Source organism: Cricetulus griseus, chromosome X, assembly GCF_003668045.3.
Source record: "Cricetulus griseus strain 17A/GY chromosome X, alternate assembly CriGri-PICRH-1.0, whole genome shotgun sequence".
NCBI classification, from domain to species: domain Eukaryota; kingdom Metazoa; phylum Chordata; class Mammalia; order Rodentia; family Cricetidae; genus Cricetulus; species Cricetulus griseus.
In genome coordinates, this window is record NC_048604.1 from 74,926,211 (window position 1) to 74,954,035 (window position 27,825).

At 36.6% G+C, this 27,825-nt stretch overlaps 1 protein-coding gene across 2 annotated transcripts in view; it reads left to right on the forward strand.

Annotated features, from left to right (window-relative positions):
• Arhgef9 (Cdc42 guanine nucleotide exchange factor 9) overlaps positions 1-27,825 on the forward strand; it is a 126,126-nt gene that overhangs the window by 70,028 nt on the left and 28,273 nt on the right. For both annotated transcript variants that reach the window (XM_027431902.2, XM_035450243.1), the window contains exons 4-5: positions 1,963-2,142; positions 24,050-24,282. In XM_027431902.2, the coding sequence (XP_027287703.1) occupies positions 1,963-2,142; positions 24,050-24,282 (413 nt within the window). The remainder of the gene's footprint in view (positions 1-1,962; positions 2,143-24,049; positions 24,283-27,825) is intronic.

Sequence of the window (27,825 nt, forward strand, 5' to 3'; positions counted from 1 at the left end):
GCTTGTGGGAGTAACTAAACAATTTTGTTTGACTTAAGGCCCACTCCACAAGATGTAATCTATACTCAAAGCTCTAGATAGCCCAGAGTCCTAGATTCAAAACAAATACTACTGTTCTACTAAAAGAACATAGGAATAAAGTGAATCTTAATGACATTCTGCTATACTCATAGATCAGTGCCTTGCTCAGCCATTATCAGAGAAGCTTCCTCCTATAGCAGATGGAAACAAATATAGAACAAAAACGCACACCCAGAGAATATGCAGAGTGGAAAATCTTGAAACACTCAGCCTTAAACAGGATGTCTCCATCAAATCCCTCTCCATATGCCCAGCAGTTGATGGCCAACAGAAAATCAACTCAATTTTTGGTAGTACCTTGTTTTATAATGTCATGTCAGGGCTTCAAAAATTACATTTTCCTTGTACAGGGTACCTGCAGGACAAAAGGAGAGAGAGAAGGAGAGAGATAGAAAGATAGAGAGATAGAGAGCTCTTTTACCCTATAGCCCCTTTCTATATATATAGTATGGCTTCCAGTTTTGTGGTTGTATTGGATTCTTGAGTGTGCAAATGAGCGAGTCTTTGCATTTATAACTGTTTCTTATGCCTTTTCTTGAGCTCTTTTCCTTCTGTTATTTTCAATAAAAGGAAGAATATAAGGTATATAAATGTATAAAATTATTATCATATTGATACACCATTCATATTCTACTGTTATGCCATAAACCTCTTCCATGTTTCTTCAGTATTCTTCAATCATTTTAATGGCTATAATATCATATTAAATTAGATGTGTACTAATTCCCTAGCATTAACTTTAATAAAGTACCATCCTGCATTCTTCTTAATATGTAGTTAAATTTCATACATAATGCAAAGAAAACAAATTACTTTACAGTGATAGTGAATATATTTGGAGAACTGAGAAGCTTCATTGGCATTTCCTTTCATCTCTTTCATAGTCACTACTTTCCATACTGGTTTTGAACTCTAGCATCCTTGCTGTATTTTGGATATTACATGATATTTGGGTCATTCTTTAAACCTTTCAAATGGGAAGAATGGGCATAACTATTAACTATTTTCTGAATTGACATCTCAGGCAGTGTGCTGTCTAGACTGAATGTTTATGTCATCATTATGTTAGGGATTTCTTATCAGGAAATGAATTCTTCTCCAGTTTCCTTTCATCATTGACATCCTGTAAAATTTTGTCTGCATGTGTTTCAAATATAATGTCCAGTTACTATTGGGTTTGATGGCTAAGACCATCTATACTCTTTCCTGGTCATAGATAGCAGAGAAATCCATTTAAAAGAATGGTTTGGAGACAGATATAGTGGCATGTTGTGACATATCAGTCCTTGTGAAGATGAAGCAGGAGCGGTAGGAGTTCAAAGTGAGTTAGGGCTACATAGAAATTTTCTCAAAATAATAAGGAAATAATGGTTTTGTTTCTCAATTCCTGTTTCTTTATTGGAGTTTTTTGTGCCCCTACTTTTGTTACTAGATTGTTATACATACATGCCATCTTAGTAACTGTTGCTTTAGCTGGAACCACTCACATCTTTGGTATTTTATTCCCTATCAACAAAAAAAGACACCTTTGGTACTAGAAATTGAACTCCGGCCTTTTGTATTCTGACACTGAAGTATATCTTCATTTTCTCCTAACATTGTTAATACAATTAATACTAAGTACAATCTAGGCTCTGGGAAACGTCCCTTGGCCTCTTGGGTTTTTTTTTTATCATACAGAGGGAAAACATAAGCATTCCAGAGTAATCATACTCTGAAGACTTACTAATGTAGTAATTCCCTTCGCTAGAGCTCTGTTTCCCATTATGAAAATTGAAAATAAGAACTACCTGCCTACTTCATGAAACAAAAATGATTCTCCATGTGCTTAGGAAGCAGTAGGAAGGAGATCCTCACCCTGAGCTTTTCCTTTGTCTGCAGGGCTATCTGAAGCAGTGCCGAAAGAGAAGGGACATGTTCAGTGATGAGCAACTGAAGATCATCTTTGGGAACATTGAAGACATCTACAGATTTCAGATGGGCTTTGTGAGAGACCTGGAGAAGCAGTACAACAATGATGACCCACACCTCAGCGAGATAGGACCCTGCTTCCTAGAGCATGTAAGCATCGTACTTTGTTCATTTTCAAAAAAATAATAGGAAGCAATGGAAGGATGTGTGAACTTTCTGGTTCTAGTCAACTGTGATGTACTGGAATGGGGGATGAGTTCTTATATGGCTGATCTTTGATCCTTCATCTTTAACCAGGTTAGGAAGATTTATAACTTGTTTAGGATTATTTTTCTTTGCTATTATACTCTGTTTTCTCCCCAACCTTTTAGGAAGTTATCAAGAGGATTTTTTTCTAACTTCTCTTTTTCTTTCCTGTTGGGTTCAGCTTCTACAAGAGCCACTATTTGGGGAGAAAATCAATATATTCACTGCATAGTCCTGAAAGGTATTGAGAGGTCAGAGCTAGAGTATGAGAAGTGGCAAGTGTAACAAAAGGAGTCCTGGGCTTAAAGCAAACTAGTGAGAATTTGAGACCTGTGTCTGAGGATACTGGGTAACTAGCTCTATCCATTACCCTGTTTGAACTTCAGTATCTTCATATAGAATGTGAGAACTTACAGTGATACCTTTGTGTTTCTCTCTTTTGTGTATCTTTCATAAATAATTAAATCTAATTTTTGATAAGGTGTTTTAAATTTATTTCATTATTTTATGGGCATAGATATTTTACCTGCATGTGTATCTCTGTATTGTGTGTGTGTGTGTGTGTGTGTGTGTGTGTGTGTGTGGTACCCAAGGAGGCCAAAAGAGGGCTTCTAATCCTGGAGTTACTGATGGTTGTGAGCTACCCTGTGGGTGCTAAAAATTGAACCAGGTCCTCTGGAAGAGCATCCAGTTCTGTGAACAGCTGGGCCATCTTTCCAGCCTTGTCAAGTATTTTTTCCAAGAGAAAAATATGTGTGTGTGTGTGTGTGTGTGTGTGTGTGTGTGTGTGTGTGTGTGTGTATAAAATTCAAAATTCAGGCTATACCGAATAAGTTCCTTCCAGGGTTGTCTGCTTTGTTTATGGGAATGTGTATTGAAGGGGTCTTCTAGACAACTCTTATGTTCAGTGATTTTGTATATAGTATATAGTTTATCCATGGCTATGCTTTGTTATAATGAAACAACTTAAAAAAAACAAGTAAAGAAAAATAGAACACCTGGCAAAAGTTTCTAGGAGTCCAATGAAGTGTCTCAGAGAAACTAAAGATTCTATGCCCAAGATTTCATGGGGAATTGATTATACAGGTATCCTTTGTATAGCATGTGCCAAAAAATCAGATTTTCAGAAGGAAAGCGAATATTTTATATAAATCACTTTGTTTCTGCTGTCTGGGCACAATGAGCTGTTGTGACCAGGACACAATAGAGAGAGATCCTTATTGGTGTTCAAGTTCTATGATGCTTGTGAAGGGCAAATTTTTCAAGTAGAACTTTCTACATATCGCACTCTCAGACCTGATATGATAACTCTTTCTGCATGGCGTATTAACTGATTCAGTCATTTCAGATAGTACCTGGGTAATTTTATAAATATTAAACATGAGCATTACCTGGTAGTTCCATTCCCAAAATTATAGTGGAAAGCACTCTGAGAGATCCAGAATGATCATGCACAAAGCTGTTGAGTACATTCAGTGTTATGTGTACTGGAGTGAATTTAGAGCAAAAAAGAATCATATGGGGCATTTTGTTCTTAGATATTACATAAGAGCAGGCTGGATACATATAATTTATAGCAACATATAGATATCAATCACATGTTGGGAAAGCAGAACACAGACCAATGTCCTCAACTAGAGGTTTCTCTTTGCATTGTCATATGTGCTATTCTTTGTCTCTGCCTACTAGATGTCAAGTATCATTTTATGTCCACTAGTTATAAAAACCTAAACATGTCTTCATGCATTGTCCTGTGTCCCCTAGAGGATAAGGAGACTCATTCTCTTTTATGCTTTAATCTGTTAATGTTGTTAATTTGAACTGAACAATTTTCATATGATAAATGAATGTTATAAAACTGGGATAAACCGGGCGGTGGTGGCGCATGCCTTTAATCCCAGCACTTGGGAGGCAGAGGCAGGTGGATCTCTGTGAGTTTGAGGCCAGCCTAGTCTACAAGAGCTAGTTCCAGGACAGCCTCCAAAGCCACAGAGAAACCCTGTCTCGAAAAACCAAAAAAAAAACAAAAAAACAAAAAACAAAAAAAACCCAAAAAAACAAAACAAAACAAAACAAAAAAAACAAAAACAACAACAAAACCTGGGATAAATACTTGGTAATGACATATTATCCATTTTAAATATTGTTTTGCCTTCAAAAATCACATTGTTCTAGAATTTTTTATCAGCTTTACTTGGGTATAACTTACATATAATTACCAATGTGAATTATATATTAAGATGTATTATTTTAGTAATTGCATTACTAAATGCTTTACTAATTATAAATGCATTACTAAATGTGTTACCATTATAATCAAGCAATGATGGTACACACCTTTAATCCCAGCACTTTGGAGGCAGAAGCAGGCAAATCTCTGTAAGTGCAAGGCCAGCCTGGTCTACAAAGTGAGTTCCAGGACAGCCAGGCTGTTAACACAGAGAAACCTTGTCTTGAAAACAAACAAACAAAAACAATATTTCTATCTCTGCATGGAAGGTCTTATCCTTCTTTTATATTTTTACCCTAGGCTCCTTCAAACATTGATCTGATTTCCATTATGATATTACTAGATAATTTCCATTATCATATTTCCATGATGTCATAAAAATAGAATAAAACAATAAGATCTTTTGTATTTGCCTTCTTTCACTTAACATAATGCCATGCATGATGTGATAATTGTACCAGTAGTTGAACCTTTTTACATGTTCACCAGTTAGTGGATAGCTGAGTTGCTCCCAGTTATAAATAAAGCTCCTGTGACTATTCCAACATAAGGTTTGGTAAGAACATATTTTTTTTTATTTTATCTTGGAAAAATAACTATGATTAGAATAGCTAGGTTGCATGTACATTGCAAATATTTCCTTAATTTTATGAATCTAAAATGATTCCAATGTTATACTATTTTACACTTCCACTGTAGAATTATTAACATTTGGTGTTACCAATTGAAAATGATCAGCCATTCCGTTAAGTAGAAAGTGGTTTCTCATTATGATTTTAAAGAATTTTTTAAATTAATTCTTTAGGTTAGTGTACAAAGCAATGAGTTTCATTATGGTGTTTTCATACATACGTGTTGTTCTAATTTACTACTTTGTCTCATTGTCATGCCCTGTGGCTCCTGTATCCCTCTGTCTGGTTTCTTGCCTTCTTTCACTTTGTCTGCCCTTCTCCTTTCATGCCACATGGATTCTATTACCCTCTCTTTTCCATTTTTCCTTAAGAGAGCTCCAACTCATCTTTTTGTCCTCTTTCCAGTTCCATGTGCTCCCTACATACAATGTATGTGTGTACATATATGTGTGTTTACATATGTATGTACATATGCCTGTATATAGACATGTCTGCACACATGTATATACATACACACATATGTATATACACACACATATGTACACACTTCTCATATAAAACCAAGTTTCCTTATATTAAAGGAAAATATGTTTCTGGCTTATTTCACTAAGCATAATTATTTCTACTTTCCTATACATTTTCTGGTTTCATTTTTTATACCTCCCTAAATTTTTATTCTGGCTGGGCATTGGTGGTGCACACTGCACACCTTTAATCCCAGCACTTGGGAGGCAGAGGCAGGCAGATCTCTGTGAGTTCGAGGCCAGCCTGGTCTCCAGAGTGAATGCCAGGATAGGCTCCAAAGCTACACAGAGAAACCCTGTCTCGAAAAACCAAAAAAAAAAAAAATTCTATTCTATATTTGTACCACATTTATAAGCATTCATTTATTGATGAATATCTATATGGATTCAATTTCCAGGCTATTGTGAATAATACAGAAATGAACAATAATATTCAGGTAGTTCTATGTTATGTGGCATGTTGAGTTAGAGGCCTTTAGGTATATACCAGCAAAAAATACAACAATCAAGTGACCCAGTGATACTACTGTTAGTTAATATAACAACAGTGAATAACAACTACTTTCTTCACATCTTTACTAGCATTTGTTATTTTATTTCTTTGTTTAAAATGGTTTATTTTTTAATGTCAAGGAATATATTTTTGTCATATGTGTTTCCCTCCTCCAACTCCAATATCCTACCACCCAGCTTTATATTCTTTCTCTCTATTACGGAAAGCAGACACCCACAGCTAAACACAGAACTGAACTGGAATCCAGTTGCAGAGAGGGAGGAGTGATGAGCAAAGGGGTCCAGACCAGGCTGGAGAAACCCACAGAAACAGTTGACCTGAACAAGGGGGAGCTAATGAACCCCAGACTGATAGCTGGGAAACTATAGTGGGTGTCAGTGAGGAGACCTCGGAAATCTATGGGGCCTCTTATAGTAGATCAGTACTTATCCCTAGCATAGGAATGGACTTTGGGATCCCATTCTACATGGAGGTATACTCCCTGAGCCTAGGCACAAGGTGGCTGGCCTAAGCCCTATCCCAAAGGATATGACAGATTCTGAGGACCCCCTTATGGAAGGCCTCACCCTCCCTGGGGAGCAGAAAGGATATGATGGGTATAGTGTTAGCTGGTGGGGGAGGGGGTCAGGGGAGGGAGAGAGAACTGGGATTGACATGTAAAACAATCTTGTTTCTAATTCAAATAAAAAATGGAGAGAAGAAAAAAAGAAAAGTAACATGTTGGCCAATCACTCCTGATCATGGAACTTCCCAGGATTGTGTTTGATATGCCTAGTACCACTCCATTAGAGGAAACTGACTTTCCTTCAGCTGTCAGTTGCATGTTTTACCTTCTTAGTACTGTTTTGGTTGATATTCTATCATGTTTCTATAAGGATTTTATAATTGTGTTATTTTTTTCTGAAAATGATATTCTAGGTTTTGTATGTACTGTGAGTTTTTATTTGATACTGTGTTTTTCTTTTTCTTTTTCCTGAGACATTTTTATAAGTTAATTTTTGGTTTATTTTACTAACTGTATGTTCATTAACATGTTATTTAGTATCTTAGTCGATTTTAAGCTGCTATAGCATGATAACTTACAAAGAAAAAAAATCCGTTTCTTGATGTATGGAAGCTAGGAAGTCCCAAAGCATAGTCCTAGCACAAAGTAGGGCAAGAGTCTTCTTGTTACAGTTTAGTATGGTGAAGGACATAGGTGCACATGCAAGACAGAAAAAAATAAGTCAAACTAATCTTTGGATTTGGAGCTCACAGACACTATAACCAACCCACTTTTGCTAAAATGGCATTTTTGGGGATGGGAGATGGCGGCTCTTAAATATTTCACTTCTTTATTTTGAAGATTTATTTTAAAAAATTTTGTTTAAAAATAGCAATTAAAAAATCACACACTATAACTAACCAGACCCAAAGACTATACAACTTCATGACCCTCTTATACTGTTACAATGCCAATTAAATTACAACATAAAATTTAGAGTGTGCATTCATATCATAGTATCCTTCCCTTGGCCTCCTAAAACCATTGTTTATATACAAAATACATGTATTGTACTAGTAATTTCTAGGTTTTAGCTAATTACTGCACCAGCCATGAAATACAACAATAAGAGTCTCATTTAAATAAGTTATGAATGTAAGACTCAAAGGACCCTTCATCTTTAGGCAAATGAATTCCAGCTGTGACAATAAGATGACAGTAGTTATCTACTTCCAAAATCTCATCAGCTCCTGTCTATTTTCTGTTTTAAAACTTGAAAAATGTTCATTTTGTATAATCATTTGCATGGTAATATATTACTTAAGAATATTTTTATAGAAGTACATGATATATGTTGACCATATCTCCCCATATTCTCTGTCGTCTTCTTTCTCAACGATCCCCCTCCCATTAGTCTCCTTTGTTTCCCCAGGCAGCTTCCCTTCTACTTTTATATCACATATATAGATTGTGGCGGCACTCTACACAGATCCAGATATTGACCTAACTGGGGTGGCAGAGGAATGAAGAAAAGACAGACACAGAGACATAGAAAAGCTGAAATTAGGTTGTCTGGGCTCTCTGATGGAGAAGCCACAGTACCCTAAAGCTCCTGAAGCTCAGCTTGTTTGTTATACATGGTTGGACATGGAGGTGGGGTTATTATATAGAGCTTAACAAGAAGGCAGGGCTTAGGTATATACAGGTGAACAAAGAGACAGGTTTAGCTAATCTCAATAGGAACAGTCCTTATAGGGAGCAATATTAAGACTGTAAATATCCAAGGAGAGAAAGATACAGTGGACATCTTCTGCACACACTGTCAACAGTCACACTTGGACCAGAGCAAAGCCCTGTCATCACCGGGGGAAGGCTTTGCCACTCCCATGGGTATGAGGCATGTCAAACAATACATACATTCACTCAGGTCATCTCTGGCATCCCATATCACCCATTTCTTATGCATTCAGAATTGATCTACGTGCTTAGTCCAGAGGCAGTTTGCTGCCATTCTTGACACCAGACTTTAAGGATGATGGGAAAGGGAATAACTTAACAGTTTTTTCCCAGTAAAAAGAAAAGGAATACTTTCATAGGTTAAAGAGGTTGAAGTCTCAAATTGTGTCAAGGGTTGTTTTTGCAGTATTAGCAGGAGAAACCAATATGATCAAAAGCATTTTGCTTTTCTAGGGTGTGCTGACATAATTGGGACACATCCATGCTGTTATTATTGTGGGTACAAGCACACAGGAGGTGGATCCTAATTAATTCCCAATTATCCTGTCAAAATCTCAAGGCTCCAAGCCGCCCTGAATAGTTGAACAGAGCTTGTTGGAACTCCAGGTGCTTAGAGAAATAGCCCCCCCAGACAGAAGAACTTGTTAGTATAGGTAATGGCTTCTCCCATGATTGATTTTATCTGCATGGACACCTCAGAAATAACAGATATTGCATTATTTGAGTCAGGTTGTTAAAAAAAGTTGGTGGCATTTATTTTTACTTATTTGTTTCTATTTTTTGAGCTTATAATATAATTACCTCATTACCCCCCTTTTCTTTCCTCCCTCCAAATACTCCCATATTCCTCTCCTTGTTCCCTTTCAAATCTACCGTTTCCTTTTTCATTAATTGTTACATGCATATATGTATATACACATATATGTTCCAAAGTACATAAATACAGCCTGTTAGTCTGTATAATGTTACTTATAGGTATGTTTTCAGGGCTGAGCATTTGATTTTAGATAACCAATTGGTGTCCTCTTTCCTGGGGAAGACTATTTCTCCAGCTCTCAGAATTCCTTAGTTTCCTGCAATTCTTTGTGTAAGACTGAGGCATTAGCTTGTTTATTGTCTTTGTTCAGCTCATTTTTAAGCTGTCATGTTGGTGAGACTTTGTGAGTGTAGCCTCTGATATTCCTAGGAGACAAAATCTCCCAGAAAACTCCATATCCGCTGGCTTTTAAAGTCTTTTTGCCCCCTGTTCTGCAATGATCCCTGAGCCTGAAGTACAGGAATTGTATTATTGATGTATGTGCTGAGAATGAACTCCAGAACTCTACATTTTGATTGCTTGTAGTTTTCTGTCATGGTCTCCATCTGTTTCAAAAAGAAGCTTCCTTTAAAATTTCGTTTAAACTATGTATATTTATATACACATGTGCATGCATTCTAGGTTGTCAAGTTATACAGCAGACAGAGAATTAATATTCACAATATATAAAGAACTCAAAATTAAAACAAAACAAAAAAATGACTCATTCCGTAAATGAGCCTGGGGCCTGAACTGAGAATTCTCAAAAGGAGAAATAAAATGTCTAGCAGATATCTCAAAGGATGTTCATTTTCCCTAGCAGTTAGGAAAATGCAAGTCAAAACAACTCTGAGATTTCTATCTTACCCCAGTCAGAACGACAAAGATAAACAAAACAACTGAGAACAAATGCTGCAGATGTGGGGAAAAGAGAACCCTCACTCACTGTTGATGGGATTGAAAACTGGTCCAGCCACTTTTGTAATTAGCTTTTCTCCATGGTTTCTGCCTCAGTTCTTGCCTCTGGGTTCCTTCTTTAAATTCTCTCCCTGACTCTCAATCTTGAAGGAATGTTGTAAAATTCAACAAAACTCTTTTCTCCCCAAGTTGCTTTTGGTCATACTGTTTATCACAGCAATAGAAACTGTAACTAAAAACAGTATATATGCATTTGAAATTGTAATGACCTCTTCCTATTCCACTATGAACATACAGTGATAGTCAAATAGCAATCAAGCACCCTTTAAATACCACCCATTTTAGGAAGTAAAGGAACTCTGATAGTATTGCATGCCCCAAGATATCAATTAGTGTGTTCATGAGTGGATAGAAAAAATGAAAGTGAGACTAGTGAATATTATTGGGTTGATAGATCAAATATAAAAGAGGGGGATGTCAAAAGAAGGTGGCCTGAGCAATCATGACACAGGAGATGAGGCAGTTTGGGTTAAAGGTAGAATGAAGAGATAGGAGTAAAGGAATGCAGTCAGACAAGTGAAAACAGTCGCAGATCTCAGGAACCCGAGATAGAAATCTCACAGACTCACAGACCCTCTGGATTTTGTAAAAGCTAATTAAAGGAAAAAATGGAGTGAATGAGAGAAAGAAAAGTAAGAAAACTAAGAGAAGAAAGAGAAATAAGAGGAGAAGGTAACAAAAATGGAGTGTAGGCGGGCGGGAGGGAAGAAATGGAGGGGGAAGAGGAGAAATAGGGAAATAGGCTGGAGAGAGATAGGAAGAGGGAGAAATGGGGAAAGAAGAGAAGAGCTGGCCTGCTCAATTGACATTCAGTACTTAATAAGGAGGAATAAATGTGAAGGAGACAAGGCTGGATGGGAGTGTACAGTCTGTATAGGCTTCCCTGTTCACTTCCTCCAGTCTTTTCTCACAGTACTCCTTTCTAGGCTTCCAGATGCCAGCCCCACCCTTTGGTAGCCCATTGCGAGCTCAGATCACAGATGTTGGTCTTGTTAGTGGACATTCCTTCATGGATTAGGTCACAATACTAGTCACCTTCCTGGGTGGTCTTTCTTTCAGTATTGCATTTGACAGTAGTGGATCTCCTCTGGGCAGTCCTTCCTGATGTCTGGCTCAGGATTTGGATTCTGTATTTATATTCTCCTTCAGACTCTGGTTCTGACCGTATTTCTACCTTGCTTAGGAGAGGCAGGAGGATAGTGAATTCAAGACCAACTCAGGCTATATATTAAGACCTGAATGTTAATTTACTACATTTTCCAATTGAATTGTTTCAGAGACTCACATTGCCCCCCAGAAATATCACGTATAGCAGAGTATGAACATATTTGTGGACTTCTTCCGAGCAACAACATCTTCTAGTCTCTAGAAAACATTACCTCCAACCAAGCCAAGGAGAAGGGAAAAAAACAGCAAAATTTATGCATAGTCACTTTTTGCTCTCCATGTAATATACAGCATTGACAATTTCACCTCTGCTGGTATCTCACTGAATGTCAGTATGAGATAAATCCAGTATTATGTGCCATAATGTGTACAGAAAAATCTGTTTGATGCTTCCATCTAATCCTCAAAGATGTTTTCGTCACAGTTCTGTGTTCATCTGCCTCATGCCAGGTGCTATTTCCATGCCTGATCCAGGCTTAAGATTCGGAATCTGAGAAATCTTTTGATCTTTATCAAAGCTCCCTTCTGTGTAATGTGCTTCTTTTGTTTTTCTGCTTTTAGAATTCTTTAAGTTTTGTGTAACCGTTTGGTGAATAGTTTTATTATACTGGAGATCACTAAGCTTCTTGAACCTAAATATTTGTATTTTATCCACAGATATGGGAGTTTTCAGCCACCGTTTCTTTAAATGTGTTTTCTCTCTCCCTTTCTCTGTTTCTTCTTCTGGAACTTGATTTTTGCAAATATTAGATTTCTTTGTTGTATCCTATGGATCCTGTAAACACTTTTTATTCCTTTTTTCCCCCTTTTCTCATCTGGGTAGTTTCAGGTGATCTATTGAATTAATTTATTCATTTTCTGCTTGATGTTGTCTTCCTCTTAAACTTCATTTATCTTAGTTCAGTAAATGTAGTCTTTGACTCCAAATACTTTATTTGGTTCTTTTTTTGTGTTTGTTAATGTCTTCAACTTTGATCTTGATTTTGTACTGGTTTCTGATTTTGTAAGTTATTTGTACTTGTTCCCTTCATTTACTTGAATTCTTTCAAAGAATTATTTTGGATTCTTTGTCAAACAGTTTGTGGATTTCCAACTGGGGGTATTTATAGTTTATTGTGTTCCTTTGATGGTGTGTTTTACAAAGATTTTTTTTGAGATCTTTATGGTCTTGAAAAATAGAACTATGCCTTTTAAGAAGCATTTCCCCCCATCCGGAATGTGTGGACTGGCTTAGATAAGGAAAAACTTTCCTTTGTTTGGGATAGTGGAAGATGCAACGTGGGGTGCATTTTGGCAGGAGATGCAGTGTCACAATGAATCATGTCTGGGATCATGCAGTAGTTCCGTGTCTGAATGAAAAGACTATATTGCTTGTTCAGGATACTGCATCGACAACAGCAAGAGCTGTGGAAGGCGCACAGAGGCTTTCAGAACTCGTGGGCTCCTTATCTATATAACTGTATGTACTGGCTAGATATCAGTGGTGGAAAACAACACTAGTGCTAAAAATTGGAAAGCCAGTTTTAGGCATGTGCATGGTGGCAGAGACAAACTGTGGGTCATTCAAAGTCATGAGGCCTTGGATGAGTGACAATAGGTTGGGTCAATGGGGCGTACATTTGTTATGAGAGGTTGGTTGCACATGGCAGTGAAGCTAGAGGCCCGGGCATGTTGGGTTATAATGGACTAATACTTGGTAGTTATTCTAAATCACTGAGACAGAGCATTTAAGAAAGAAGTAGCTAAAAACTATAGGAAGTAAAGAGGGGAGCTTAGAAAACTTATTAAATGTGAAGGCTGGGTTGCTGGGCTGGGATGTCTCAATTAGGAGCAGTTCAGACAGTCCAGACACCTTGAAGAGAGAAATCTTGTAAATCAGGGACCAGGAGAATATTAAAGCTACAAGAATAGGTCCTTGGGTTAGGACAACTGTAGCAGGAATTGCTTAGCTCTAGGAGATAACTTAGTTCTAGGAAAGCAAAAAGAGAGTATATCATATACCCAGATACTTCTAAGGCAAAAAAAAAAAATACCTGACACAAACAAACTAAAATCTCTGGAGCTTTCATTGATGAAGGCTGGAGTCAGGCTGCCACTATGTTAACAGTCTGTTATCTTACCAGTGGGAGCTGCTAGAACTGCCAAAATCATCTGACGAACTCCTCCCTCCAACTCCTTCCTTGTCCTTTCTCTCTGACACCTCTCTTTCCCCCTCCCAATTAATTAATGGACTCTTTGTTGTTATAATAATAAATAAATAAATAAATAAATAAATAAATCCATAACTATATAAACACAGCATGCTGAGTCAGTTTAGTGTAGCTTGTGTGTTTGATTTTAGGACTGCCCACTTTTTCTTAGACAACCTAGGGAGTTCATCCCTAGTAGAGGCTAATTTTCTCTCTATCTCTCTCCCCATCTCTCTCTTGCTCTCTCTCTCTTGCTTCTTTTTCTTCTATAGTTTCATGACTTACTACTTTTATTGAGCAAGCAGTAAGGTGACTCATACCTGGGAGAGGCTAATTCTCCTCTATGTAGTCATTAGTTGCCTATAGTTCTTTGTCTGGGGGTGGGTCCCTGTGAAATTTTACCCCTTCCACATTAACATGCCCATTGGTATTGCCATTTTTCTGGATGTGTTTATGCAGCCATTTCTAGGAAACACTATTTCACAGAAAACTTCCTGGTATTCTGGCTCTTACAGATTTTCTACCCTACCTTCTGAAGTGGTACTCAGCCATAGATGCAGAAACTGTGATGTAGATGTGTCCATTGGGCCTGCATTCTCCTCCATCTTTTTATCTTTGCATTGTATCCGGTCATGATTTTCTGTGATAGTCTTCATTTGCTGTAAAGAGAGACTTCTTTGATGAGTGGTTAATAGCTACACTTATCTGTAGGGAAAAGGATGAGATTTAGAATATAGTTAAGGAATTGCATTGATCTAGCAAAGTGGTAGAAGTAAATTATTTTCTAAGGTCCAAAATTCAAGCATAGGTGGGAAAGGTGGTCTCCAGATCCTATCCATTAACCATTAATGAGGAGCTGTTAACAGTTGTAGCTATTGGGGGAGGGAGAGTCATTCTTTTGGAGTTTGGAGAGAGAGTATGTTTGGAGACAGAGAGTTTGGAGAAAGGGAGTTTTGAGACAGGAAAGTAGGGGAGATACAGAAGTTGAAAGGGGGAGAATGGAGGGTAGATATTTTCATGCTTCATTGTGTACATTCATGAAGTTTTAAAATAATTTAATTCTACTAATATCTATTGCAATTCTATTTTGAGGATGAAGACTTCATGTTTCAGTGGGCCCATGTAACTTAACAGCCTAATCAAGGGAATTTCAACTTATTTTTCTCTCTCCTCTTTACATTTTGAAATCAGCCATCTTTCTATGATCTCTTTTATCCCTATGTGCACAAGTATGATGTATGTACTAATACATTAACACATATTTTAGTATCTGTGTGCTGACTACTTTTCTATTTTCATAAGTCACTGATAAGGATTCCATTTTTATCAAGTGCTTCCTTTTGTAACACTAGTATTGTAACAAAAGTCTTTCATCATTGCTCATACAAGACATATACTATCCTAGTCTCATTATAATTTTGATTTAAATCTTCAACTCTCATGGGATTTCTTAGTTCTGATCAACTATTCCCATTTCATTTGCTTATGTTTGGCTCTGGTGATCACCAGTAATTTTGTAACTAACCTATGCAACAGTAACACCATATAGGTTTTGATACTGAGATCTGGGATGCCTTCATTTCTTCCTCCTTTATGGTTCACTCCTAGGGTATATTATTGGAAGGGGAATCGTCATTTCTAGTAGGAAATCCATTGAAGTCCTGTTACTAACAACTACTTCGTAAGCTATCAAGTATCACAGGAAAAATTGGAGTAATTGTTCTACATAAGTTCCTCCTTTCCAGCCCATAATATTTCTAATTCATTAGAAAAAAAAGTGGACATGTATTTTATAATAAATACATATTTTATAATGAGAGCATATAAAGTAAGCAACATACATTACATAAGCATATATTTTATGCATCCATTATATTTAATAAAATATTGAATAAAATTATACTCTAGTAAAAATCAGTGACTATTTAATAAAAATAAATTTATATTGTTTCCTGTAAATCATATTATGGACAGATAAGAAATCCTGAATATTGTTCATCTCTGTTCTTACCTTTCCTGATGTTCTCAACAGAGTCTTTGCTAATATGAATACATTGCTATTTTTAGTTCCTATACACATTCATGTGATATTGGGAATATAAAAAATAGCAATCCAGTTCCAAAGTATTGATTGCTCTTTAGTCGAAAACTAGTGAAGTTTTTATCCTGTAAAATGTCAAACTCAATCAGGGGCTTCACTGACAAACTTAGCATTCAGAGTCACTGTCCTAAGGTGAGCCAGTATTGCCTAGTTGTTAAACAATTTGTTGTCAGAAATTCTTAAAGCTCCTATACCTCACTACTAATTCTTAAGTTTTCTGAGTCTTTTGTATTTTACTGAATTACTTATTTAATTAATTTAGAAAAGTATTTGAGAGATAATTTAAAATTAGAACACTAATTTACTTAATGTTTTTATTTTAAATTAACATTTAAATTCCTTTATTTTTTATTTAATGCTTAGTGAATTTCACATAAAGTGTGATCATAGTCACCTTCCCACCCCCAACTCTTCCCAGATCAACTCTCCCATTCTCTTCCTACCCAAACTTCGTGTACTTGTTTTTCCCAGTCCAGGATAACTATGTGACTACGTGGCCTCCCACTGGAGTGTTGTCAGCTCCTTAGGTGCTACACTCTTAGACAAAACTGACCTTTACTCTCCCAGCAGCTAATAATTTCCAAAAGCTCCTTGGCTAGTGGTAAAACTTCTTCTCCAATTCTTTTCTCTAGGGCTTGGCCTGGCTTGGCTTGCATAGTTATTTTGCACTCTGTCACAGCTGCTCTGAGCTCATACGTGCAGCTTGCCTGCTGTGTTCTGAAAACATTGTTTTCTTGTAGTTATCCATTGCCCCTGGCTTTTACATACTTTCTCCCCATTTTTCTGCAGTGATCCCTGAGCCTCAGGGTGAGGGAATAGTACATAAAGTTCCACGTAGGCTTGAATATTCTGCAGTCTTTTATTCACTCCCCTTGGCCATTTGTGGGTCTGTGCTGAAAATACAAGCTTCTTTGATGAAGGTTCAGAGATCAATTTACCCTTGAATCTTTAGATGTGTTTGATTTATTTGGAATACCCATAGAGTTTAGGAAATTATTGAGGGGCCATGGGGAGGGGCTTTCAGGTCTAGTAGATAGACTGCACTGCCAGGAAGGGTAAAAATGCAATTGTACAACAGTAAGAAATAAAGTGGGATCAGGGAAGGGACAAAAGGGTGGAAAAAGGAAAACTAGGGGTGATAGATATCATTAAAGATTTTTCCAGAGTACCATAGAAGTTTCCTAAAATATATCTATACACATCATAAAATGAGTTAAAATGAAGTTTTTCTATAAAGGGGCAAAAATATCCCTACTAGGTTCTAAAGGCTAAGAAATGCAAAGCCCAGTCCCAGGAGTGGGTTGCTTATATTAAAATTGTTGGCCAGTGAGTTCCACAAATCCCCCAAACATCACATGGTATTTCTGATGCTCTTGGTTACCTTCCAGAACTTGATGGTAAGACCCCATTGCCCTTCCATGTTAGTATATTTATCCCTACTATCTTCTTCAAATAATGGCTAGGCAGCCATGTTGATGAGACTTCATTGGTTTAGCTTCTCTGACATTTCTAGGAGACATACTCTCACAGAAAACTTCCTGTTCCTCTAGCTCTTAAAATTTTTCTACCCCTTCTTCAGTATCCCTGAGCCTTCAGTGCAGGAAATATATCAGTTGGGACAAGGCTTCACAAATCTGCATTTTGATCGGCTGTAGTTTTCTATAATGGTGTCTGTTACTTTCAAAGAGAAGTTTCTCTGATGAGAGGTAAGGCCTATATGTGTGGGTATAAGGGTAAATATTTAAAATTAGTTATTATATTGGCTTAGTAAGGAGGTGGTTGTAGGTACTCCTCCAAGATCCATGACTTCAGTAGCCTGGGAGTGTTGACTAGGTTTCAAGTATGAGCCATAATTTCTCTTAAGCAGAAGTATAATTAGAGAACTGATGGTTACTGCTGAAGTATTTGTGACACTATTGTATTCTCAAGGTTATTGTGCCATGTTGGTCATTGTTGCAGTTCATAACATCATAGCTAGATAGTATTGTTTGTTACTTTCCTTCTTTGCAAGCTTGCTTGGTATCTTCTTCTGGGTCCTTATCATGATGGAGTCCTTTCAATTTGAATCCATCTCGGGTCCTCTGGGTGTACACTGTCTGAAGTTCATGGTATAGATGGTGACTAATAAGGTCTTAAATTCTACAACTGGGAGGGAAATAACCAAGGACCTCAGCAATAGCCAATGTTTGAGCAATATCTTGAATAACAAATTTTCTTTATCCATTCTTTGACTGAGGGACATCTAGGTTGTTTCCAATTACTGGTTGTCACAAATAAAGCTGCTATGAACATAGTTGTGCAAGTGTCGTTGTTACACATCCTTTGGGTATATGTCCAGGAGTGGTATAGATGAATCTTGAGGTAGATTGATTACCAATTTTCTGAGAAACTGCCATATTGATTTTCAAAGTGGCTGTACAAGTTTGCACTTCCACCAGCAATGGAGGAGTGTTCCCCTTGTCCCAATCCTCTACACCATAATCGAATTAAAGGCCCAGACATAAATCCACACACAAATGCCAGTTTTTTTCTCTTATGAAGTTCCCCTTGTCAATTGTAGCCTTAATTCCTGGGCAAATGGAGTCCCATTCCTACATCATTATTTAGGGTACTGCTTATGTTTTCTTCTAGCTGTTTGAGTGCTTCAGGTTTCACATTTAAGTCTTTGATATGTTTGAAATTAGTCATTGGTGGCACATGCCTTTAATCCCTGCACTCAGGAGGCAGAGGCAGGCAGATGTCTGTGAGTTCAAGGCCAGCCTGGTCTACAGAGTGAGTTCCAGGACAACATCCAAAGCTACACAGAAAAATCCTGCCTCAAAAAAAACAAACAAAAATTAATCTTTGTACAAGGTGATAGGGTCTAATTTCATTCTTTTACATGTAGACAACCAGTTTTCATAGCACCATTTGTTGAAGATGTTTTTTTCCTCCAGCTTATATTTTTGATATTTTTGTCCAGTATTAAATGGTTGTAGTTACATGTACTCATCTCTACGTGTCTGTTTTGGTGTCTGTACTATACTGGTGTGTTTTTGTTGTTGTTGTTTGTTCATTTGTTTTTATTATGAACCTTTGGTATATTTTGACCTCTGGAGTGGTAATCCCTCCAGCACTGTTCTTTTAATTCAGAATTGTTCTGGATATCTAGGAAACACTTGTGGTCCCATGTGAATATAAAGCTAGTTTTTTCCTATTCCTGTGAAGAATGTGATGACAATTTTGATTGGGATTGCATGGAATCTGTAAATGGCTTTTCATAGAATGGCCATCTTCACAATATTAATTCTACCAATCCATGAGCATGGGGTGTCTTTCCATTTTCTAGTGTCTTTCTCTATCTCTTTCTTCAGAAGTTTAAAGTTTTCATTGGAGAGGTCATTCACATCTTTGGTTTAGCTTATTCCTAGATGTTTTATTTTCTATGAGGCTGTTGTAAATGGGATGTCTTTCTCTACATGTTTGATGTTGGAGTATAGAAAGTCTACAGATTTGTGCAAGTTGATTCTGTATCCTGTCATGTTTGTGAAACTGATTTTCATTTCTAGAAGTTTTCTGATAGACTTGTGGGGTCTTTTATGTAAAATACATGTCATCTGCAAAAAAAGGATTTTTTATTTATTTTCCTGTTTCTATCCTTTTAAATTTCCTTCTCTTGCCTCATTGCTGGTTCTTTGTGCACAATACTGAAAAGGCATGGGAATAGTGGACATCTCTATCTCATTTCTTGACTTCAGTGGAGTTGCTTCAAGCTTTTCTCCATTTAGGATGGTATTGACTGTAGTTTTCTCATCTATAGTTTTAATTATGTTGAAGTTGTTCCCTCTAGTTCTACTCTCTCTGAGAGTTTTATCATGAAATAATGCTAGATTTTGTCAAAGGCCTCTTTGTGATGCATCTATTGTGATGATCATGGGATTTTTCTCTTCAAGTCCATTTGTATAGTTTATTATAATTATTGACTTGCACATGTTGAACCATCCCTATATCTTAGGATAAAGCTAAATTGGTCATAGTGTGTGATCTTTTTGATATATGTCTGTATTCATTTGCAGGTATTTTATTGAACATTTTAAGGTCTGTGTTCATCAGGGATATTTACCGCAGTTTTCTTTTGTCATTGTGTCTTTACTGAGTTTGGCCTTTAGAGTGATGCTGGCTTCATAGAATCAGTTTTGGAGTGCTTCTGATACTTCTCCTCTTGCTTCTCCTCTTTCTATTTAAAATGGACTTGTTATAGATCTTCTTTGACTGTCTTGTTGAATTCCCCTGTAAATCCATCTGGCTCTGGACTTTTTGTAGCTGGAAGGCTTTTTATTTTTATTTCAATCTTCTCCTTTGTTATGGATCTTTTTTAAGTTTTGATTGCTTCTTGGTTTAATTTTTGTGGTTTGGCTTACTTTAGAAATTTGTCTATTTGTAGATTTTCCAGCTTTTTGGAATATAAGTTTTAAAATATTCCCTTATAATATTCTGAATTTCTTTGGTGTCTGTTGCAATGTTTTCATATTCTATTCTCATTTCATTGATTTGGGTCACTGCTTTTGGTCTTGATTTTTTTCCATTTGGTTAGTTGGTCCAGGGATCTGTCAATCTTGTTTATTTTCTCAAAGAACCAGCCCTTAATTTTGTTGATTCTCTGCATTTTTCTCGTTCATTAATTTGTGCTATGATTTTTATTATTTTTTAAATGGACAAAATTTGGATTTAGTGTATTCTTGTTTCTCCAGAATTTTGTTGGTTCTCTAAGTCATTTGTTTGTGCTTTTTTTTGATATTTTAGTGTAGACATTTAGCTATAAACTTCCCTTTTAGGATTCCATTTAATGCATATCAGAGGTTTTGTTGTGTTGTGTTTTCATTTTCATTTAGTTCCAGGAAATATTTTATTTCTTCTTTGACCCATTCATCATTCAGTAATATGTTGTTTAAACTGTGAGTTTGTATTTACTAGAGATTTGTTTGCTCTTGGTTTTAAGTTTTATTGCATTATTATCAGATAGGTTACATGAAGTTGTTTGAAACTTTCTGAACTTGTGAATATTTGGGGATTTTTTTTGTGTTATTTGGGGGGGTGTTTTGTTTTGTTTGTTTGTTTTGTCCCAAGATGTGGTCTATTTTAGAGAAGCTTCCATGTGCTGCTGAATAGAATGTATATTCTTTGGTGTATTGGTGGAATATTCTGTAGATTTCTGTTAGTCCATTTGATATACAATATTGTTTAAGTCTGATGTTTCTATGTTTATTTTTTTTGTCCAGATGTCCTATCTATTAGATAAAGTGGTGTATTGAAATCACCTAGTATTAATGGATTATTAATGTTAATATGTGTCTTTACTTCCAATAATACATATTTTTTATGAGGTTGGGTACATATATATTTAGCTTAGTAATGACTTATTGGTTAACTATTTACTTGTTTAGAATGAAGTTTTCCTCTTTATCCCTTCTGATTAGCTTTACCTTGGAGTCTGTTTTATCAGACATTAAGATAGCAATGCCTGTTTGCTTCCTGGTTTCTTTTGATCAGAATCCTTTTGTTCATTCTCTTACTCTAGCTTTAAAGTTAACGTCTTTCTTATAGAAAACAGTTTTGATTCTTTATCCATGCAGTCAGCCTGTGTCTTTTGATTGGTGAATTGGAACCATTACTATTTAAAGTTATTGTTAAAACATGTATGTTAATTGTGGTCATTGTGTTGTTAATTTTTGGTGGGTTTGTGTGTGTGTGTGTGTGTGTGTGTGTGTGTGTGTTTACACATGCACAAGATTTTCAGTGGCATTTTGTATTTTAGTAATTATGGTTCATATTTCTTTTAAGAGTCTCTTGACTGTGTTCATTCATCTCTTTAGCCCAAAATATCATTACCTTTGCTTTCCTTACATTTGGTCTGTTGGATATAATTTTTAAAGCTATTTAGATCATGAAAAGTTTTTCTTTCTTTTTCAATGATCTCAGATAGCTTTTCAGGATAAGTCTAGGTTTTCCACCATGTTCTTTTTGTACTTGAAATGTATTGTTCTAGGCTCTTCTGGCTTTCAAAGTTTCCCTCAAAACCTTAGCTGTTATTCTGGTGTGTTTGCCTTTTTATATGGCTAGTGCTTTTTCTCTTGAACTTTATTTTTTCTTTGTTCTGTATACTTAGTGCTTTAACTATTACATACTATAGAGATTTTCTTTTCTGTGCTTCTTATATTATTTGTATGGGTATGATTTTCCTTAGTAAGGAGAAGTTTTCTTCTATTCTGTTGTTGACAATCTGCTCTATGATATTGACCTGGTATTCTTCTACCCCATTTATTCCTATAATTCATTGAGAGGTATCTTTAGGTTAGCATCAGGCACAAAAAGTCCTGGATGAACAATTATAGGTTGAGAATGTTGGAGGCATTGGTGGTCTGATCAGGCTAGGGCCCTAGATGTGGGACCATGCTAGGTTGGGGGTTTCGGGAGTGTGTTTGGAGGGGATGTCAGACAGACTAACCTGTCTAGGCCCTGGAGAAACTAATTATTACATTTTTAAGTATCTAAAAAAATGTTCTTTTGTAGAATTCATTTTCACAGTTTGTTTTAGGATTTAAACACATTCTAGATATTCTCAAGATCAGCAAATGACTTGTAGTATTCTGTTGATCCAAGGCCCTTGTTACATGGATGCCCTACCTATAATTATTCAGCTACCATTCTGATTCTTGAAATTTGGTTTAACAACAGAAATTAGACATACCTAATAAACAATTGCCATGCAAGAAAGGTGATTCCGTGCCATTGGTTACTTATTGAATGTCTCAGTCCATTGATAGTTTTCTCTCTTTTAAAATTTAGTGAGTGTCCCTGTCAACCTGTATCCCCAAATGCAAATATTTCTCTCTGTTTTCCATTGGCCACTGTTTCCACAATATGTTTCTTTTTTCTGATTTGTTGTAGTGGTTTTATAACTATTGTTAATGTTGGTTACTAGGCCTGAGATCATCTGCTTGACTTTTAATACAACAGCAGCCAACTGGCCATTCTTCTTTCTGTGCAGTGTGTGAACACACACATCATTGTATGTGTGTGGGAGGCCAGAGGTCAATTCAGGTGTCTTCATCTATCACTTTCCACCTTATTTATTGAGATAGGGCCTCCCACTGAGTTCTGTTCTTTTTGTAATTTTTAAGATTTATTTTTGAGGTTATAACACAATTACAACATTTCTCCCTTCATTTCCTCCCTCTAATCCCTCCCATAGACCCCTTCCCACTTACCTTCAAATTCATTGCCTCTTTTTCACTGTTATTGCATGTATATATGTATATGTATATACGTATATTCCTAAATAAAACCTGTCTGTTACATATAATGTTACTTATATGTGTCTTCTTTAAATACATATTCATTATAACATATCAGGCCCTCCAAACCTTCCTATCTTACTAAGAGTCAAACCTAAAATCACCAAGGCCCTAAACATCCAGAATACCCTTATGTCAATGGCCCCCTATCTTCTTCTTCCCCCCCCTGTGTAATTTACTCTAGCCATCCCATCTCCTGGCTATCTCTAGACCATACCAATTTCATTCTGTCCTAGAAAGTCTTTGTTCAGATAGCTATATGATTCCATTTCTCTTTCTTTAAATACTATCTTTTAAAATTTACCTTAGAACTTTGTACATCAATACTACATCTACTTAGACCCCTGCCTCTCTTTACTCTGGTTCCCACTGCTCCCATGCTTCCCCTCCCTCTAAAATTCCTGATCACCTAATTAATATATATATATATATATATATATATTTGTAAATACAACATACTGAGAGTCCAGTGAGTGGAGCTCCTGTGTACATATGTTCCCCTTTGGAATTGGATAACCCATTCAGGAGCTCCTCTTTAGAGGAAGAGTAGCCATTGACCACCTTTATCTAGGGTAGGTCCATGTGGAATTGGCATGTCATCTAGTGTTGTCATTATGCTGGTGTTTTTTAGGCAACCGTGTTGAGATTTCATGAGTACATTTCCCTTGTCATATCTAGGGGACATTATACAGCAGCAGGTATCTTGGGCCTCTGGCACTTAGGGATAATAATTTCCTCATTATACTCTTTAGACTTTCATAGCTGCTGTCAGTGGAAGAATGTGTTAGTTTATCACTGCAAGGAGAATCTCTAGCTCATCTCTTTTCATGGTTACTAGAATTCTCTTTGTCATATTCTGCTTATTTTGGTAAGGTCTGTCTCCCTTAACTACCCAGAATTGTTTCACTTTCCCAATTACTCTTTATTGCTCCATGAACTTTATAAATGGTTTGTGTGGCTACCAATTGTGTAGGTATCTTTTAATTTTATTACTAAATTATGACTCAAATAAAAATTGGCATTACCTTAATATTCCTACGTATGAACAAGATCTGTCTTTCTACTATTTCAAGACTTCTTTGGGGTCTCTGAGCCTTTATTTTTCCCTTGTTCTTTTCTCCACAGCAAGATGGATTCTGGATATACTCTGAATATTGTAACAACCACCTGGACGCCTGCATGGAACTCTCCAAGCTGATGAAGGACAGCCGCTATCAACACTTTTTTGAGGCCTGCCGACTCTTGCAGCAGATGATTGACATTGCTATCGATGGTTTTCTTTTGACTCCAGTACAGAAGATCTGCAAATATCCCTTACAGTTAGCTGAGCTCCTTAAGTATACTGCCCAAGACCACAGGTAAGGGGTTTGAGGCCACAGAAGTAAATGTCTTTTAGATATTTTTACCTTTTGACAATATATAACTTTTCAGTTCCTGAGCTATGATTAGTTTATCTGTAAAGTAGGATCTATTCTTCCTTACTTCACAAGACCCCTGTGAATAAAGTAATGGTTATACTCCAGAGAGTTGCTTAAAAAGTTGGAAGTCAGTATGCATACAAAATCATATGCATAATCATTATTATGTAACTTGGACTCCACCTGCATGGACTTCAGCTTATTACTTGGCTTTTACTACTAGGCTCAACCTCATGAATCAAACCTGACATAGTAACTACTCAAGCATTTATTCCATTTTGCTTGAAAGACTCAGATGGCCTGCTAATATCTTTTCCAACTAGTACTAATCATACATTCTTTCTGCAAGGCTAATTCCCTTGTTTGCATACTTAGTTTTTCTACCCCACCCACTGTACATTTTATATAGACTTAAAATTTAGTGTGGAGGGTGGGGGAGGAACAGATTGAGACTTTCCTTGAAGTTTTTTATTTAGTTTTTAAATATTTTCTTTTCTTCCTTCCTTCCTTCCTTCCTTCCTTCCTCCTTTCCTTCCCTCCCTTCCTCCCTCCTCCTCCTTTTTCTCCTCCTCCTCCTCCACCCCCTCCTCCTTCTCCTTCTCCTCTGTTGAGACTGTACCCAACTATGTATTCTTGCCTGGACTGCAACTCATTATGTAGACAGACCAAGATGGCCTCTAACTAAAGCAGATCTGCCTCCTGAGTGCTAAAATTAAAGGCATGTGGTATCACACTCCACAATTCTTAAGTTTTTTTCCAAGGGAACTTACCCAACAAAGGCTAAAAAGGATATCTCTTTGAGTGGAAACAATGCATTTCATCTCTTACCAGAATGGAATGTGCTAAAAGTAAGCCCCATTGATGGTGATGGCTTACAGTAAACAAGCCCCTCCCTTTCACATATCTTACCTCAAAACGTAGAGACTCAGAATGTTTCTAGCTTGTCTCTATTTAGTATGAAATTCCTGACTTTGGATTTGTTGGTTCAGCTCAGCACTTATTCTTATGATAAGCTTTCCAAGAAGAAAGAAATCTCCCACTCAAGTTCCCTACCTTTCATTTTAAAATAAAATATAGTTACATCATTTTCCTATTCCATGTCCTCCTCCTTACTCCTCCCATGTCTTTTTGCCTGCTTCCTCATGCCTTTTCTTCTTTAAGAATGGTTGTTATATATGCATATAAATGTGTACAACCTGATGAGTCCATTCAAGGTTTCCTGAATGTGTTTCTAGGACTGATCACTTGGTACTGAATAACCAATCTGGAGGCATTTCCCTTCATCATCTTTCTCCAATGATGAAGGCTCAAAGGTCACATATTATTTTGCAAATTTCTACATCAACTTCAAATATTTCCCTATCAGACTTGTACAACTTAAGTTTCATGACAGTGGTCCAAAGAGTGACAGGAGTAGGGATATGTCCAAGAAAGAAGATAAAGACAGAAGATAAAGGCAAAGGGAACCTTTTTTGGGGTCTCGGAAGCTATATTAAGATGTCCCAAGCAACTTATAGACAACTCTTAGAGACTTAGTCTGATCGGAATGTCTGAAATGAAACAACCAAGGTGGTCTCTGAGGTAGAAGACTGGATGAAAAGTGATTAACAGTAAATAAAATATCATTTGCTTCTGAAAACTTGGCGCAATTGCTCCTTCCTTAATAAGAAAAAAAGAAAATATAATAGGAGAGTTAGTTGATGTGTCTAAAACTAGAATATCTTGGTTTCATTACTCCCAATAATAGGAGGCAGCCAAACCTCATCTGAGAACACAGAGACACTGACCAGAGTTCAGAATACATCCCAGCTATTTTCTTATTTTATTCACCTTTAAAGTTACTAGTACAGATTAGATATAATGACATTCATTCTTTAACCATGGTAAGAAAGATAACCAGCAAAAAATGGCAAAACCAACAATGTATAATAACAGCATGATTGCCTAATACTTGTGGTCAGGAAGAGAATTTTCATTTGAACTTCTTGTGTATATGGCCTTGGAGTAATTATGATTATAACTAGTACAATTGAGGAACTAATTTTTTTAGCTTACTTAAGTTTAATTAAATGTGAGTGTGGTACCATACTGACAGAATAATTCTATGATTACATCCCAGAAACTGGATTAAAATATGATGTCCTCAAATCAACCGAAGAAAAGACACAGGGGAGAGGGAACTGAGCCTGAAAAACTGAAGTACTTATTTATATCATTGTCATATCCTATGTCTAACTGGCAGGCTCAGACAGTTTTGTCAGGGAGAAACATTGGCAAGGTTAGAGAGCTAACAGATCAAACAGACAGGAACAAGCAATGGGAAAGGATGAAATACAGTAGGAACAGATGTGAAGCTTTTCAGGTGAATCCAAGCAATCAGCACTTCAAGGACTGGTTGAGAGATACTGCTCCTAGAAAGCTTGTTTTGAAGAGACTTAGAAAGTATAATTAGTTGATAATACACTCAATATGACTCATCATAGTAATAGAAACATTCATTAAGGCTCAAAATAGGAACACTTCTAGCTTTCTTGAGAAAGAATAAACTGGTTAAGAGAAAAGTCTGTTACTACAGTGGATCAAATGTAATAGTGTTTGAGGTCCACAGTTCTGGAACATGTACAAGGTACAGATTGGAGTCATAGATGTTATCTAGGAGGAGATGATGTGTAGCATCTGTCCTGGCAATTAGAACTCCCCTCCTTAGGCCTATACTTGTTCCATCACCCCATCTCCAATACATTAAGAAGAAATATAACATTTTTGCATCTTTTTATCATGACTCTTTAATCAGTGCTGGGAGAGAAAGAAGGCTACAATCACAAGATTTTTTTAGCTTTACTAAAAGAAGATATTAACACTAGGCTGTAATGAATCTTATTGCCTTCTCAGGTCATTCTGTCTACATCAAATGGCTGGAATCTCACTTTCAATCTGCCTTTCATAAGAACTGTTCAGTTGGAAATTAGGTCAGACAAGCAGACAAAACTGGGTAGAATTATATGACTTTCAAGATATGAGTTATGAAATGTTTCCAGAAGCTGAGGTGTAGGTTGTACTTCTCAGACCAAGAATTCTGTGGGAAGCATCCTGTATTGTATCTACCATTAGAGAAATATTTGATTTGAAATAAAGATACAAATAATATTCGTGGCTCAAGAGTAAAACAATATGTGTGGATGATTGCATTTAATTTTTTTAAATCCCTCAATAAATTCTGCCAAAATTCTCCCCATTTTATGTATGAGAAAATTGAATAGAGTGCCAGTGACATGTGCTAAAGGCAACCCTGCCAGTTAGCAATAAAAGTGGATGCAAAGTCATGGAGTCTGGCTTTGAATTCTATGTCCTCATACATTATGCTACATCTATTTCCTTATTGTGCCAGAGGAAAACTTGCAATATTATTCCATGGTGACCATGGGCAGAGAGACTCCTTAGAAATATATAGAGAAGAGATAACTTGGAGTGTCTGGACTATGC